The sequence below is a fragment of the Phalangium opilio genome, unplaced genomic scaffold, assembly GCF_054372755.1.
Source record: "Phalangium opilio isolate 3A_F unplaced genomic scaffold, DU_Popi_V2 ptg000344l_1, whole genome shotgun sequence".
Lineage (NCBI taxonomy): Eukaryota > Metazoa > Arthropoda > Arachnida > Opiliones > Phalangiidae > Phalangium > Phalangium opilio.
Window position 1 is genome coordinate 1,375,159 of NW_028324227.1, and position 16,944 is coordinate 1,392,102.

General features: G+C 35.4%; 2 protein-coding genes across 7 annotated transcripts in view; both read left to right on the top strand.

Moving 5' to 3' along the window:
- The window catches only part of LOC149609973 (alpha-1,3-mannosyl-glycoprotein 2-beta-N-acetylglucosaminyltransferase-like), a 30,708-nt gene extending 21,139 nt beyond the window's left edge, over positions 1–9,569 (top strand). Inside the window, exons 3-12 of one of the 4 annotated variants that reach the window (XM_089860045.1) lie at positions 3,609–3,720; positions 4,563–4,704; positions 4,809–4,917; positions 5,521–5,659; positions 6,001–6,135; positions 6,228–6,318; positions 6,423–6,527; positions 7,302–7,392; positions 7,457–7,627; positions 7,791–9,569. In XM_089860045.1, coding sequence (XP_089716171.1) covers positions 3,609–3,720; positions 4,563–4,704; positions 4,809–4,917; positions 5,521–5,659; positions 6,001–6,135; positions 6,228–6,318; positions 6,423–6,527; positions 7,302–7,392; positions 7,457–7,627; positions 7,791–7,904 — 1,209 coding nt within the window. In that variant the 3' untranslated portion in view covers positions 7,905–9,569. Of the gene's footprint in view, positions 1–3,608; positions 3,721–4,562; positions 4,705–4,808; positions 4,918–5,520; positions 5,660–6,000; positions 6,136–6,227; positions 6,319–6,422; positions 6,528–7,301; positions 7,393–7,456; positions 7,628–7,681 lie in introns of all 4 variants that reach the window. The other 3 variants (XM_089860046.1, XM_089860047.1, XM_089860048.1) reach the window with 3 other exon arrangements.
- A 669-nt stretch (positions 9,570–10,238) lies between these two features.
- The window catches only part of LOC149609974 (colorectal mutant cancer protein), a 40,252-nt gene continuing 33,546 nt past the window's right edge, over positions 10,239–16,944 (top strand). Inside the window, exons 1-2 of one of the 3 annotated variants that reach the window (XM_089860039.1) lie at positions 10,239–10,704; positions 10,806–11,247. In XM_089860039.1, the coding sequence (XP_089716165.1) occupies positions 10,586–10,704; positions 10,806–11,247 (561 nt within the window). In that variant the 5' untranslated portion in view covers positions 10,239–10,585. Of the gene's footprint in view, positions 10,705–10,805; positions 11,248–13,076; positions 13,459–16,944 lie in introns of those variants that run through there. The other 2 variants (XM_089860040.1, XM_089860041.1) reach the window with 2 other exon arrangements.

Below are 16,944 nucleotides of genomic sequence, written 5' to 3' on the forward strand. Positions count from 1 at the left end.
GGTACTTAAAACGTTGCACCTTTGTTTTCAAAAATAAAGCTAACTAGTATATCGTGTAAACTGGAAGACTTTTTTTTATAATCAATCTTTCGCGTTCGTTATAACGAAGTTAAATACACTCTCACTCGATACCTATATGGGATTAATCTACCTTACCTTTCGGAATCACCGGAAAAATCTCAATTTATTTTTTATTGAAAAAGTACCCTCTTTTATTGCGGATCCTCTTCTTCAATACCACCGATTTTTCTCTCTCTCTCGGCTTCTTACCCTTTTAAGGAAGCGGAAAAAAAATGAATAGGAAAGAGTTAGGCGATTTACATTGCCAGGAAATACCGTGACTTTGCTCTTCACCACGCACCAAAAGCGAACTTCGAACTCGGGGAAAAAAATAAGGAATATATTTTTTCCTTTACCAAACTCTTCAATCGATAACCTAAAATCGCGGACAATGTGATAATAACGCGGACCGTTTTGTTGAAAAAAAAAGAAAGAACACAGCTACCATCGTTTATAAAAATGGATGAAAAAATTCGAGAGTATCATCTTTATAGGTCTTGTTTGAACGTCAGGAAATCCGATTTGAACGCGACGTTAATTTGGTTTTCGGTGACTTTAGCGTGCGTAACGTTTTTCCTGATATTGTTGGCCCATAACGGTCCACCATATTCCATCGAACGACCTAAACTACCCACGACCGGAAGGGTCTTAAGCGTTATTGATGACTTTTCCAGAAAAGATCTTAGTGAAAAATTTATGGATACTCAAGGTGTACGTTCTCTTTTTTATTATTTTTATGTTGTTTTTTTATTTTTTATTTAGGGTATAGGATGGGACATGGAATACCTAGGCCAATATACTTAAGTTAAAATTTAGCGGTGAAGTTTTATATGGTTTTTTATCTGGTATGGTATGGTATGGGGGACAGTGTTTTCTGAAAAAAAAAGTTTTTATTTTGAAGGGGGATACGCTTTCCATTCCATTTAGGCTAGGTCCAGTACGTGTTGAAATAAAAGTGTTGGACCTTATTTCGAAAGGACACTTTTTGAATTTACGACGTAAATTGCCCGTATACCGTCTTTTTCGTAGGTTATGGTAACTCTTCTTCAAGTTGGTTCTGAATCGATTTTACTGTGAGGATGGTTGGGTTGTACTGTGGAAGTCAAGAGATTCCTCAAATGTTTTAGTCGAAATCGCCTAGGCCTAGTATCTTTAATCCTTCCTCCTTGTAAATTCTAATGAAAATTCTAGAATTTTTATTTTATATAAATTTTTTATTCAAATGATCGAATAAAATTCACGCAGTTAATTTACTACCATCTTGTTTAGGGGAAACTCAATAAGAAGTTTATTTCAAAACGAATTTTATGCAAAACAGGATGTAATAATATCACTTTTCTTATGTACTACATTCAATAAATAGGATTACTTTTATCCCCGAATATTCACGACTACCACGTATCAGATCAAGAATATTAGGAAAAAGAGGGCGGGCAAAATCGCCTGGAATCAAATTTCCAATCTCTGTATAAATTTTTTGATCCTTTGAAAGAGGAGAGCCCCCCTTTATAAATCGTAGAATTGCGATGTCAAGTATTGAGTTAAACTTCTTATAAAAGAGTGCTCGAACCTTCTTTTATTCCTTTTTTTTCTCTCTCTCCTCCCACTTACACTAGTTTAGCGAAGGTTATTAAATCGCGATTGCTTTGTATACTATAGGGTATTGTATTGCAAGATTGTTCTAACTCCATTTTGTTTAAAATTGGGAGCGTGTATTACCAAGAAGTGATATCTATAGTTTATTTGGGAGAAGTGTTATAAGATGCCTAAGTATTCGCGTGGGCCATAGTCCCAGTCCCCCTTTCGAAATACAAGGGGGGGGAGTAAAAGGAGGCGGGCTATTTCGCTACACTCTCCTCAGTCGGAAAATACCACGTAATTTTCGTCATTCGCGTCGCGCTGACGTGCACGAGTTTTCAAGAACCAATGAGATGCTGGTGTAATTTAGAGGCGGCGGGGATTAACTCCGGACCTACCTTTGGACTGGAGATAAAGAGCTTGAAACGTGGTGAATTTATACCTTCTCCCCAATAAACTAGATATCACTTCTTGGTATTACATTATTGATTCGCGGATACATCGATGTACTTTTATACTATAGGGGTTACAACAACGTTTTTTATTACCTTTTGTAAGGTAAATATTTAACAATGGAAAGTTTACTAACTTGATGACCGTGTCTTATATTCAAAATAACTGCGTGAAAAGGAGTTTTAAAGTTTAATATGAAACCTTGTATCAAAATTGGCATTCCTTTTAACAGCTAGGTTTGGTTGTCCCTTTTGCTATAGTACAAGGCTTTCGACTGTTGAAATGTTTCAACTGTATAGGCACCAGTGTTCTCTTTCACCTACAAACTGACTAAAGGGGTTTAAGACATAATGTATATCGCCAGAAATTAGAGGTGACATGTTGAATTATTTTTTGATAAGAGAGGAACTTTTATTATGTCCCTAAATCGCGTTCAACATGGCCTTTCTAGAGTATCCGTCCATATAGTGAAGATTAAAGCCTTACACGATGGAGACGAGGACGTAAGGATTTCCTTTGTCACCTTTAAAAATTCCACTTATAGAGTTATATAATTAGAGGGATGTAGTCGGTGTATTCCCCTGGTTTGGGACTGATTTTTATAACGAAGGAACGACTCTGAAGAATGTAAAATATTGCCATATATAGTACGGTATTTCTCTATATATAAATATTTCCCCTAGATACGTTGAGTGAAAATGGCACGTACACAATGATTCCAATTAGATATGCATTAATAATTTCATGTATGGAGACTAGCAACGTTTGTTGAAAAGTTTGCAATGCACAATGCAAAAACTTGACTGGGTTAAGATATTTAATGCTCATTGATCGCTTAAAAAGAACTAAGGTTTCCTTCCTACATTGGCAATTCTCCATGATGGCAAAATGTAATTTGTTAAGAGCATCATCTTTCACTCAAGTTCGAGTTAATGTTTCTTAGTTGATAGTGAATATCACTTCGAATTGAGCGTTTGTTTCTGAGTAATTACGCTCGAAAAGTAATTTTATTTGTTAGTACATTATGTCGCTCAAGTTGACGCCTAGTGACTTCTAAGTTCTAACTTGTAGAACTTTTTTTGCTCTCAAGTTCACTAACCCTAAACTTTACTTTTATTAGTGTAACGGTATATTGTAACCCCCTTTTTTCCTTCTTTAATATTAAAGGAAGGCTTAAGATTGTCTCCAATTTTCGAAAGCGAAAGAAAAAGGATGAAATTAGCTATAGAGAAGCTTTCCCCTTCGTCGTTGACTCGTTGCATCCCCGAAGTCCTTTGTTTTCTCGGCGTGCCTTCGTTCCTAATTATCTTAAGTGGCGTACTGCCCTGTTTTAAAGTCCTTTAAAAACATTAAAAAACAAAATACAAAAACAAGAAAAAAGTTACGATTACGTAATATTTATATCTACGTGTGGTATCAAGATTTAAAGCAAAGGCCACCTTATAAGTTTCCATAACCTATATTATATTATTATAGACACGTAGATAAAAAATACATTTTAAATATTTCTCTTTTAGGCTCAACGTAGCACGAAGCTCCAACAACAGTTGGACTATTTTGAGCACGAGCTGCAACAACAACTTAAAGCAAACCGTGAAATTTTGAGAGAATTGCAAATTTTCCAAGGAAGTGAGTCTGGTGTTTTTTAGTTACTTTTTTTACATCGTTTAACTCGTTTCCTTTATCGTTTTACTTAATGCCTTATTAATATTAATATTCCGGTATATTCGTATAATTTTAATAATAAGTGTATTCGTGTAAGCGGCGTGTTTTAGTGATGAGAGGAAGTCGTGATAATGCCTTTTTATTTGTTTTAAACCCTTTTTTTTAATCGCCTAAAAGTTCCGAATAGATTTCAAGGGCTAATGTATCTAATTTTTAATTTAATCCGTGGCTTTTCTTTTATCTCCATTTTAGTTGCCCAAATTTTATTTTTCTTTTGTCCAGGTTTTTCCCTAATTTGCCTTTTGTACCATTGTTTCTCCTATGCTTGAATTCCCGCTTTATTAGTTCATCGTATTTAGTGTCCTTTTAATCGCCCTTAAGGTTCATTGTCCAGTTTGTTTCCCCTTAATGCGACCCATTCATTGCGCCTTGTTAAGGTCTCCGTTATTTTAGAGTTCAACCCTGAGGTGTTATGTCCCAAATTGTGTCCCTTTCCTTCTGTTTGACGCTTACGAGTGTCCCCTAGAACATTTTGTTCCTTCATCTCCCCTTTACAAAACAGAGACTTTAAAATACATATATTAATTTTAATTTCGGGACCTATGCCTCCCTACTTAAACATTCTTTTATCATTTTAATCTTCGCAGGAAATTGTTAATTTGTAAATGTTATATCTAACTCAGTCTGGCTTTGTTCCATCCTGTTTCAGCTTATGCAATACGCATTTTATATTTGTTCTTGTTTCATTTATAGACCGCGTGTTTTTTTTTTTTTAAAATTAACACGTTTTTACGCTAACGATACAGGACTTTTACAAGGTCAGTGGAACCGTAACTTGAAGAATAACAGCGCGGAAGGTGGGTCAACGGGCTCTCAACCCATCATAGGAGTTCTGGTCTTCGCGTGTAACCGAGTGACTATTAAAAGAAATTTGGACCAGCTTCTAAAGTAAGTCCACGCACGTCATTCTTTTAACCCCTTTTAATGATTAGTTTTAATTGCTTTAAATATTAATTAAATGGCGGTTTTTTATTAATTTATTAATTAAACAGGTATCGACCTTCCGCCGTGCAATTCCCTATTGTAGTTAGTCAAGATTGTAGTCATGAACCAACTACTAAAGCGATTAAATCTTACGGGGACCAACTTATACTTATTCAGGTTAGTGAGTTTAGGTTAATAGGTTTTATCGATAATTGTAAATGTAAAACTAGGCCTACATACAATATTTAACAATAATGCTAAAATGCGTCGTGTATTAAGTTACGTGGAAGTTTTATTCAAATGATATGTAATCGGTGTATACGATGTAGTTTTGACTGTACTTATACACGTGTAATCTTTTAGTTACATTTTCGATTCAAAATCGCTTAAAAAACATCCCCTTTAATTTATGCAGGATTTATCAGAAATACCATGTATATTAGAAATTTGGTATTTATATTTACTATGAATAAAATTATTTGTTGGAACAGCTAGGCCTATATTTATGAATACAAATATGGTATCAACATCGGCAGCTGAGACATAATTTTTAAAAACGTGTCTCTACTGAATAATAATTTTATAAACTATTGAATAAAAACACGCGGTTAAAAGAGATAAGATAATATTTCACAGTTTTTATAATATTGAATTAATGCAGCCGTTTGTCATTATTTGTCATCTGATATTTTTTTATTTCGGTAGAATTTAGTTGACCACCTGCAACGATGTTTCTAGTTCGGTTTTAATAGCGTGGTTTGTTTCGCTCTCTCTCTCTAGCAGCCAGACCAAAGTGACATTCCATTAGTTGGCAAGGAGAAAAAGTTCAAAGGATATTATAAAATATCCAGGCATTATGGCTGGGCACTTAATCGAACTTTTCACTGGTTTAACTTTGATACAGTCATTATCGTAGAAGGTATTGAATTATATTGATCTTTTTAACAACACATATTGGAATTGTAAAAGGGGTAAACATATTTATACGCGGACAAGCCTACTTGCTGTTGAAGAACATAATGTACCATACGAAGGGGTTAAAATCTCCCCTGGTAAACGTCACCCATCTTCCCGCACTAGTCTCGCACGGGGGCCATTTTGAGGGGAAAAAAAGGGTAGTCATTGATAAGTTAAGCCATTTCCCTCTATCCTCATTTATATGAGAAAGTGTTACCATATCCAAAACTGTGTTTTATTAACCTAAATTAAGTCTTTAAATGAAGTTATTGAAGAAAAAACGAATGTAATTTAATTTTCTAGATGATTTAGATATAGCGCCAGATTTCTTCGAGTATTTTTTAGCTCTACATCCCATTTTAAAAGCGGATCCAACGCTCTGGTGCGTTTCCGCGTGGAATGACAATGGGAAACAAAATTTAGTAGCGGATAATCCCGGTATAAATATTTTATGTATTAATTATGTTAATGCAATTACTGAATTGATGAATATGCGGCTTTTAACGAATTACTTTATTGTCTATTTTTAGAGTTATTATACCGCTCTGACTTCTTCCCCGGATTAGGCTGGATGTTAACGAAAGATTTATGGTCCGAGTTACAAACGAAATGGCCTAAAGCGTACGTCATGTTTGATTATTTAAATGAATTCAAAATGTTATTGCGAGTTTTTTTTATATTACTTCCACTAATTGTGTTTGTTAAATTATTATAATTGTAATTAGGTTTTGGGACGATTGGATTAGACAACCAGCTCAACGTAAAGATCGTGCATGCATAAGACCCGAACTTTCTAGGACAAAAACATTTGGGAAAGTAGGAGTTAGCAAGTACGTTTATTTTCATATTTTTTTGTATGTTTGACAAGAAGTCTTAACTTTATCATTATGTAAAGTTTGAGTTGTCAAGGGGTTGAACCTTAAAAATCAGAACTACTATTCCGGCTTTCATCTTTTATACTGTCGATTTTATCGAAGTGATTTAGTCCACATTTTGCAGGTTTTATTAAAATGATATAGTCGCCATTTTGGCCATTTTTTACACTTTATCTACGCCATTTTGTACTTTTTGTCTAAATGATATAGACGCCATATGTCCCCTTGTCTTAATGATATTGATACCATATGGTTCACTTTATCTAAATGATATAGATACCATATGGTTCACTTTATCTAAATGATAAGTACGCTGTTTAGCAGATTTTATCAGGGTCCAAATGATACAGACCCCATTTTGTACACTTTATCAAAATGATACAGACGCCATTTTGTACACTTCATCCAAATTATATCGACACCATTTTGTACACTTCATCCAAATTATATCGACGCCATTTTGTACACTTCATCCAAATTATATCGACGCCATTTTGTACACTTCATCCAAATTATATCGACGCCATTTTGAATACACTTCATCCAAATGATATAGACGCCATTTTGAATACACTTTGTCCAAATGATAAGGGTACCATTTTGTAGATTAAGAATTTGTAATTCGACAAAGTTTCAGCTTTATACATGATATGAAGGATCTGTTCAATAAAAACGCAGAATGTCTGCGAATTAGAAATTAAATCATTATTTCTTTGTTGAAACTTTCAGTGGACTATTTTACGAGAAGCATTTGAAGTTTATCAAATTAAATGACAAACACGTGCCTTTTTTGAAGAAGGATTTAAGTTATCTGAAAAAGGTATTTTGATGAAAACTTCCATGAAAAGCCGAGCTTGATTCCATTTCTTCTGACTTGTACACAGGACAATTACGACGTTGCTTTTGTAAAAGAAGTCTACGGCACGCCTCTAGTAACATTATCGCAAATCCTTAAGGGCGTCATAGATCATTCTAATCCCGTTCACCTGACGTATGACTCCAAAGAATCATTTAAAAAAACCGCCAAAGCTTTAGGACTAATGGATGATCTCAAGGTTGGTGATAGATATTCATTTTCAAAAACAAGTTTATTCTATTCGTTTTGACAGTTAGGGCACACCTGGAAATATTCAATTTATGATTTTTAAACATGAATTCAAAGAATCTCGGGGATTAAATCTCAGAAACTTAATCAATGATTATTAATGGCTTTTGTAGTCCGGTGTGCCAAGAACGGGATACAGAGGTGTGATAGCGTTTGTGCATAAAGGGAGGAGAGTCTATTTAGCTCCTCCCGCCGATTGGAAAGGATACGATCCGACTTGGAGTTAACAACTCCCACGAAACAAATGCAAAATTAAAAAAAAAAATATGGAAAAGGAATAAAAAACACTGGTGCAATAGGTCGTCCAACCATCCATCAATAGTGGCAAATCCCCCAACCCCCCTTGACGTTATTTATCATCAATTAATTAATTAATATATTTTTTTTTTTTTCGTTTTATGCACAAAGGATGCACGATGAAAACGTATCCTTAAAAATCACCATAAAATATATTATTAAAACAAATCCCCGAGAGTGAAATGAATGCAATGCATTGCATTGCGTACGGCGGTCAAGGAGCTCATTGAGATTATAATCGTATAGAGATTTTTTTATATATACATATAATTTAAAAGATGGTCAGTTCTAATCTAACACACCAACATCAATTAGGCTGTGTACTTATAATGGCTCAAAAAATATATTTTTTAAATTATAAATGGTTCCTCCAGTTAATTAAATTAAATTAATTTAATTTAATTTAAAAGAATCAATTTTTTCATTTTTCCTTCGTTCGTGTTCTTTACCATCAATACATTTAATCAGAAAACTATAGCTGTGTTACGAACTTATAACATCTTTCGAGAGAGGTATAGGCCTATAATCCTAATTTCCCCCCCCCCTGTGTTTGTTGGTGATTTTTAAGTTTTTTTTTTAAGTATTACAAAATGTGATATGGTATAAATAAATAAACCGTTGAGAAATGAAAAACATAAACATAAACATAAACATCAATACGTATGTTACATTACGTAAATGTGTACTGCCGGCCGGTCAAACACAAACGTAAAGATTCATAATTCATACAAGTTTAATAAAACGAGAGAGAGAGAGAGAGAGAGAGAGAGAGAGAGAGAGATGGAGAAGTAAATTTTAAATTCCTATTTAAAATAAACATCAAAATAAACAAAAACAACCCATGGAAAAGAACAACAATCAATCCCCTATGCCATTTGAATGAAAAAAAGAAATTCAGAAAATTATATAAAAACAAAATTTATTAAGATCTGCAACGTAAAAGAGAAAAATAAAAAAATATTTTGACGTGCCATAATTAGATAAAACGGAGCTCGTTAAAAGTGTGTGGAAATTTATACAAAATTATATATATATATATGTATATATATATAAACAAACAAACAAACAAACCCTCGAGGCTCGAACATGCAGTTAATCATTTCTCATACAAAATGTGCTTATTTTCCTTTTAGTTAAGTTTAATTATACCGAACTAAGCAATATTAGAATGATTGATTTGTTTAAAATTTAGTAGTAGTAATTAACAAATTAAGTTTTATATATTTTTTTAATTTAATTCCTGAAACGTATTATTGGTTTCTTAATCTTTCTATAATTAATTTTATTTTAGGAAAAACTGCTAACGTATTTAAATGCAAATCTTCACTTTATAATTTTTTTTTGTGGTATAATTTAAAGGTTGCAGTGCCTTCACAAACAACACCACGTGAAATTATATAAATATGTCATAAGCACATTGTATGGGTATGGTATTGCAAAAAGAAACATAATTATGTGGGTATTTCGAAACATTTTAGGCAGAGGAGAATATGTGAGAGAAAATAAAAATAAAACAGCAGCAACAAAAATGAACAGATAACTAAATGGTTATTGTAAATATTGAAGTGTTATTAAATTTATTTAAAATTATGGAATATTCTTGTGTTAAATTTCTTTATTTGCTTAAACACTTTGAAATCCTATATTTCCCTATTTTTCTTTCTAAAAGCCCCGCCCACACCCCTAACTCAAAAGTGGATACGGAAATGCTATAAGGATAATTAGCCTTATTCCTGATCAGCGCCATCTACCCATAGCGGTGACTTTGAGAACTACTGTAAGCGGCAAGCCAATCAGATGTCGCTAAAATCTGGTGACGTCATTTTTGGTAAGACCCGAGAGTGCCAGTCAGTGACGTCACCAGATTTTAGCGACATCTGATTGGCTTGCCGCTTACAGTAGTTCTCAAAGTCGCCGCTATGGGTAGGTGGCGCTGATCAGGAATAAGGCTAATTCCCTGTTTCGCCTCTATAATATCCTTGACATTAAAAGGGGAATTTAAAGGGACTGAAGTAACAATAACTGGCGGCTGGCGCTAAAAAGGTAATGATTTTATGGATGAAATTCTGCATCACGTTTCACTTCCCCTTTTTTCGGCCTTATAATAAAATATTTAACAAAAACAACTTTCTCCCGTTAAAATGGCTGCCAATGTTTACATCTTTAGTTTGTAATTTTAAACCCAGATGGCGATAGTGGTGTGGATAATTTGCGCCTTTTTTCTAAATTTTTCCCTCCATTTTTTTCCCCCAGGGATTTTGAAGCTTCCGGCTGTCGGCCGACAGCTTCCGGTAATCAATGGCGTTTGTGCACTTGTAAAGCTTCGCGACGCTTAGATTTTTCGATAAAAGTAAACTAATTATGAGTGGTTTCATGATGTAATTTCGCGTTCAATTGTTCGGTTTTTTTATCTAGTTGTTTAATCTCATAGTAGCGTTTTCTTTTTTAATTAAGTCTAATTTGTAGTACCAATCGAACGTGTTAAAAGCGCTAAGCCTTGGTCTGACAATTATGTTTAAATCGCTTGTTCTATGGTTTTTTGGCCGTCGTGGATACCATTATCATATCGAAAGGATTCGGTGAGACGTGACTTAAGAACGATACCATTAAAATGGCGAGTGACGCGAACAGTGAATCAACGGGCAGTGATTCGGGTTCAACTCCGGAAGAAGAGCGGATTAGACGGCTATTTCAAACATGCGATGGAAATGGCGATGGATACATAGACAGGTGAGCTTGTCCCCTAATTTAATAATAATTAGCTAGCTTTGCCGTTTGTTCATGTTTAGCCTTTAAATTAATCACGAAACATTGCTATTTCTTAATTAAAGCCAAGATCTGTTGGCTGTGTGCAGACAGCTCAACTTGGAACATTGTGTTGAAGAAATCATGGTTGAATTAGGGGCTGATGAACAAGGTCGCATTTCCTACAGCGAATTTTTGAGGCGTAGAATGCAACTCATGAATGAAATCAACGCGTTGACGCTGCAAGACCAAGAGCAGGAAAAAGAGGAGTATGAGGGTAGAAGCCATGACCCAGATGTAACCCCTCTTCGAGTATCACCAGCACCAGGAAGTGGTAGTACTGGTGGAAACTGGCCCATGAGTAGTGATACGAGCCAAGGGGCTGCCTCTGGGAAGCACGAAAGTTGGGAGTTTGACTCTGGAGCCAGGGATTTGAGCCCTGAACCCAACACTCTTCAGAAACTAATTGAAGCTGCGGGGGAATCAGTACCTGGATCAAGTGGCGATCTCCTTGACTTGGCAAACAAGGTAAGCGCAATTTTTTTATAACTATACATAGGCCTTAAAACAATGTTACACCATTATCTGGTCAACCCTTGCCCTTTATATGAATATAGAACCATTTAAGTTTAAAAACTTGACCCCCATTTTAATTATCAACCATGACTCATTTGGTCAATGTCAATGTTTCAACGCCTATTCTAATTTAACAATTTTTATGGTCAACTTTGAGCCCTATGGCGCCATTTTTCATAGTGACCTTTGAACCCTATTACGATATTCCGCCATATTTCATAGTGAACTTTGAACCCTATTACAATATTGCGCCATTTTTCAAAGTGAACTTTGAACCCTATTACAATATTCCGCCATATTTCATAGTGAACTTTGAACCCTATTACAATATTCCGCCATATTTCATAGTGAACTTTGAACCCTATTACGATATTCCGCCATTTTTCATAGTGAACTTTGAACCCTATTGCAATATTGCGCCATTTTTCATAGTGAACTTTGAACCCTATTACAATATTGCGCCATTTTTCATAGTGAACTTTGAACCCCATTGCAATATTGCGCCATTTTTCATTGACTTGTGATTAAAATCGCGGCATTCATCTATCGCATTAGATTGTAGAAACCATTCGTGTAATATGTCGCGAACTTCATAGCTAACCTATCAACATACCTCTTTCCTTAAGAACATAAATTTAGTGCTCTATTTGTGAACTACTTTATGATGCGGGGTAATTTACTATCTCAATCTCCTGCATAATATTTGGTCCATTATGGTAACGACCTGCCCACGCTGTAATGATGGAAAAATAGCTGAACCCATTAGTTCGCGACCAATAGGCCCCACCTTGGTTGAACAGTTATACAACCATCCCATATAATCACAGTTTACCACGTAATGAAATAACCAATAATTGAATCCCTATTTTGGGCTCGTGCTTGAGAATTAATTTTGACGTAATATTAAGGCAAATTATGTAAAATATCCACATAATATTTTGGGCTATTAGTGTTAAGTCGCTAAAGAAACACCAAAATTGTTTGAAAAATTATGATACCCCAGAATATTCAATGCATATTATTAAAGCAATGGCATGTAATCGGAAGGGGATAAAGAAGAAGGGTGACACTCTGATCCCTTTAATGCTTTAGTTAGGTAATATGATGCTTCCCATGCTCACCCCTTTTTCTTTGCTCTTCCGCTCAGAAAACTTAATTCAGAGGGGCATCGTACCGTGGGGTGAATTCTATAACTGTTTGGTACTAAATCCCCCGCAATCAACCCACAAACCTTGATTGTCTTGACGCGGGACAAAAATCCCCAAGCGCATGCGCCTTGGCAAATAGTTAAGCACTAATAGAGTAATGATGAGGGAACTTATTTATCGCGTATGTTTGTTCGGTTTAGTAACCTTGTTCCAAATGTAAATCATGTTACAATTACCCTCCCGTTTTGTGCTGGAACACTTCTCTCTCAGAGAAGTATTATATACTTCTGTTTTAATTTACCCGACGAAAAAATCCCACTATGTTAAAAGCAAGCTGTCTAAAAAAGTAAATTTCGGAGTTACAAGAAGGGAAAGTCGGTTCTATGTCCAAGGAAAATCAGAGTCACAATGTGTATCTAGGCCTATATACCAAAATATTTTCCAAAAGGCGAGTTAGGGTCCTAGCTAGGAAATATTACGCAACTCCCCAGTCCTTACGAATAGGGAGTAGAGAGTTTGGAGGAGAGGAGAGTGAGGTGTATGTTAGGAACAGTGCGGGAGTGAAAATTGAGAGGCGTTGGCTTGGCTGTTCCTCACTCCTCAGTCAGTTTCTGACGATCTTCTCTGGCGTTCGGGTCGCTTTCCACGAGCCCCGTTCTCTTGTTTTCTCTTTTTTCGATTCGGAAAAGAACAGTTGTAACGTAACGGTATCCCTCTGTTGTTTCTTGTAACGCGATCAAGTCGTCAGGGTAGACATGAGTATTGTTGTCGAACTTTACCTAACTTCAGATAAAGTGGCGGAAATCGGTTAAACTCGGACTTAACAATAAACTTTTGGAAGAGTAAGAATTCAGGAAGCTAGCTAGCTAGTCGAGGAAACGGAAGAACCTCATTTAAAATGGATGGAGTTAAAAATAGACCCTCTAATAGATCGGGTTCGCGGTCGAGATCGGGTACCCCTTCGGGAGAAGGCACCTCAATGTCCAACAGGGTCCTGGATCTACCCGGAAAAGAGGTACTTGTACAAGGATTTTTTGAATATTCTTAAGAGACCACGATACCACCCATACTTTTTAGTTTGTTTTAAAGCTTGGGGATTACATCTTCAGGAATGGAATATCCACTTATTAGATTTAGCTTAGGTTTCGGGGGAATTCCCTGTTTTGTGTTTATCCAGATGTTTTGTATTCTGTATATATAGTAAGTAGGGTCTACCACTCTGTGTTGGTATGGTTGTGTTTTGACGTGAGTTGAAGGGCAGTCTTTCGGTAGAGTTAATATAACGTTTGACCCTGTTTAAAGTCTGTTAGTATGACCTCTTGAAGTGTAAGGTCGTAAGGACTTAATAGAATTAGGTTTTAACGTGTGAAATTAAACTTAATTTCAGATTTGGCTTGTAATTATGGTTGTTCTTTGATTGATATAATCAGTTTTTTAGTATTATGATTTTGTTCATCGAACAATTTTATTAATTAACTAAAAGTCACTGTACTAATCGTGCTTCCCAAACTATAAGCTGTCAGACACATTAGAAAGTTATATTCTTTAATATAATAAAACGGCAATGACCAGCCGATGCTAATAGAGCTAGAAGATAAGGAGAAAGAAAATAAATTCATCATTAATCGTAATCCCTTCTCGTTACCTTCCTAATGTCTCGCGGATAAACTGTAAATTGGATGAAATCCCATGAAGATTTTTCACCTATGCTAGAATTGATCAAGTTTCTTTCTTTGTTACCCCATTGGTCTAGTTTCCGTATCTAAACCTAGATTAACCTTTAACCCCGCCACGCTTCTTGGCTTTTCTATTTCCTATTACGGTATTGGCGCGCTTAAATACGGTAGGGGAGTAAAGGGGGGATGAATGAAATGAAATCAGACACCGGAAAAGTGAGCCGACTCGGCATTGGCTTCGATAAGCTTTTCTTGAAACCCTCCCGAAGAAAATTAGCTTTTTCTTTTTCTTTCTTTATAAATGGACGAGAGAGAGAAAGTTTTCCTTTCTTTGGCTTTCTCTTATACTTTCAAATACGATGATTCTAGTGTGGGAAATCCGACCAAGGGAATGGGTTTAGGGAAAGGGTTGAGTAATTTTCGAATTAAGATCGACCAAGCCGAGAAAAATTCTTTGGGGTTAGCATCTAATGGGTTTTCTGGCTTTTCCCTTTTTCTTGCTTTTTTCTTCTTTTTTTCCCGAGGATGACGATGGTTTAAGGGGTTTCCTTATTACATCAGTGACGCGGTCTCGACATTCTGTAAAGAATTTAATTTAAGTTGTTTTAATTAGGGTGTTTTATTTGATAAGTGTTTTTAACAATTATTTTGGTAGCAATCTGGAAATATCTCTTGAAAGACATTTACGATCTGTAACTATGACCCCGTGGTAATTTATTACTTCTGTTTTTGAGCTATGACCAAATTGAAATAAATAATTAGACATTTCAGAGTAGTAATAACCCGAAACGTTAATTTGTTTATGCCTTAATAGCAACTCGCGTATATCGTGTTTACTCGCCAGAACCCACTCTTTGCTCTTGAAACCAATTAAAACTCGATGTAACGTTAAATCCGAATTGATTATACACCAAACGCTCTCCTATAGCATGCTGGGAAAACTGGAACATTGGATTCGATTATTAGACCTTCGATGAGCCGAATAATTTCGCTTTGATATTGGACCCATCTCAATTAGCCCTCCCCGTGCCAATTTTCCAAGTAATTTTCCCCCAAAACATTCACGTATAACGTAATTAGTAATTCTCGTCTCGTAACCAGCGCCTCTGTTTTTAATTATCTAATAAGTAAGAAGGAATCGTGACTGAAGACTTTTCTTAATAAACCATTTATTATATTTATGCTCCATAGATTCTCGTCAAACCCAGAAAAAGAAAAATAAAAAGACTATTTCTAATTTATTTCCCAGAAGATTCATCCAATTTTTCCACACTAGTAACTGTTTCGCGTGGGGTCGGACATTTGTCATATCATTATATTCCCTTTTCTATCTTATATATATTTGAGGAAGTTCAGGTTTGATTGTTCTTTATGCACAGTCTCAATTTGTACCGAATTTAACTGAACTATAGGGGAAGGTTTTAGAAGTGGTTTTATGGCTGACTTCCTCAAAATTGGACCCGTGGACCCCTGGCAATTAAGCGAGTAATAAACGTACGTCCAATTCTAGACCAGTAACATTTTAGCTAATTAATCATAGTGGGTGCGACGTCACCAGAAAGTTCGTGGTAGCAGACTATATAAAGGAGTTTCAGTTGCAATTTTCCCATATTTTTGTATTTTTGAGTTCATTTGGGAAGTATCCGTCCTTTAGCTTCTGTTATATGTCGCCTCTCGCCTTTGAACCGTTTAGAAAAAAAATAATAATCAATCGAAAATCTTCCGTCAATTTTGTACTAGACAAATTAAATTTATACTAAGCTTTGTAGCATTCCTCGTTACATCGTGATAGCTTTTCTTCTTCTTCTTCGCTTCTCGCGTATTTTAAGATTTCTTCTCCTTCCAACCGAACGCCTCAAGGGACAGACATTTTGCTGTCCGGGGAAAAAGAAAATCGAACGAGGCCTTGAAAATAATTCGTGGCTAGTTGGAGAAAGTCCTCTACTTTTTTCGTGCAGACATAGTTTGCTCTATTGACTTAGCAATGCAGAGAGAGAATGTAGCAAGAGGAGTAGAAACCCAAGCTTCAGAAGGCCGCACCTACTTCCGATTAGTAGAGACGTCGGAAATGTCTTGGCTAACTTTCTATTCCTCTTGCTATATTTTCTCTGGTATTGTACGTGCTGGAAGTTATTGGAATCCGAATTGTTTAAATTTTGAACAATTTATTTCCACAAATTACGAGATTTAAAATGTTCAGGTAATATAAATTATGTTTTAAACTGTTCGGATGAATGATTCATGCTTGGATTACTGCATATCCAATCTGAAGTTCCTATCACTCTAGCCACATTTTTTTTATTTGACTCAAATGTGTGCCTATAGATGAGTGTATTTTTTCTGACCAACATTTTCGGTGTGAACTTTCGAAATAAATATTTTCTGAAATTGTCAAAACTTTACTTTGCAAAATGAAAGGCATCAACTTTTTCTCAAGTTGGTTTCATCTTTAACAAATTCCGCTTGGTTGATAACAAATTGCGTGTAGAATCATTGAAGACTTTTCTTATGGTGTTTCGGTGCAGTGGCAACTCTAAATTTTACGAGTATATTCAGCTCTCCCATAAATATTGAACTACTATATTATCATCGAATATCCTGTCTCTCTGCGCATTCTTGGCTCACAATTACTATACCCAGCAACAATTGTAATTATTTCCCGACGACTAATTAGTAAATGTATATAACTCATATCCATAAAGCTGATAAACATTATCGATTGGCATCAAACCTAAACAAGGAAACCGGAAGTGAAACAGTTTGACCTAAGTACGCCCCAAACCAAACTCAGAAGTTTAAACAAATCCTTCGCAGAATATAATTCT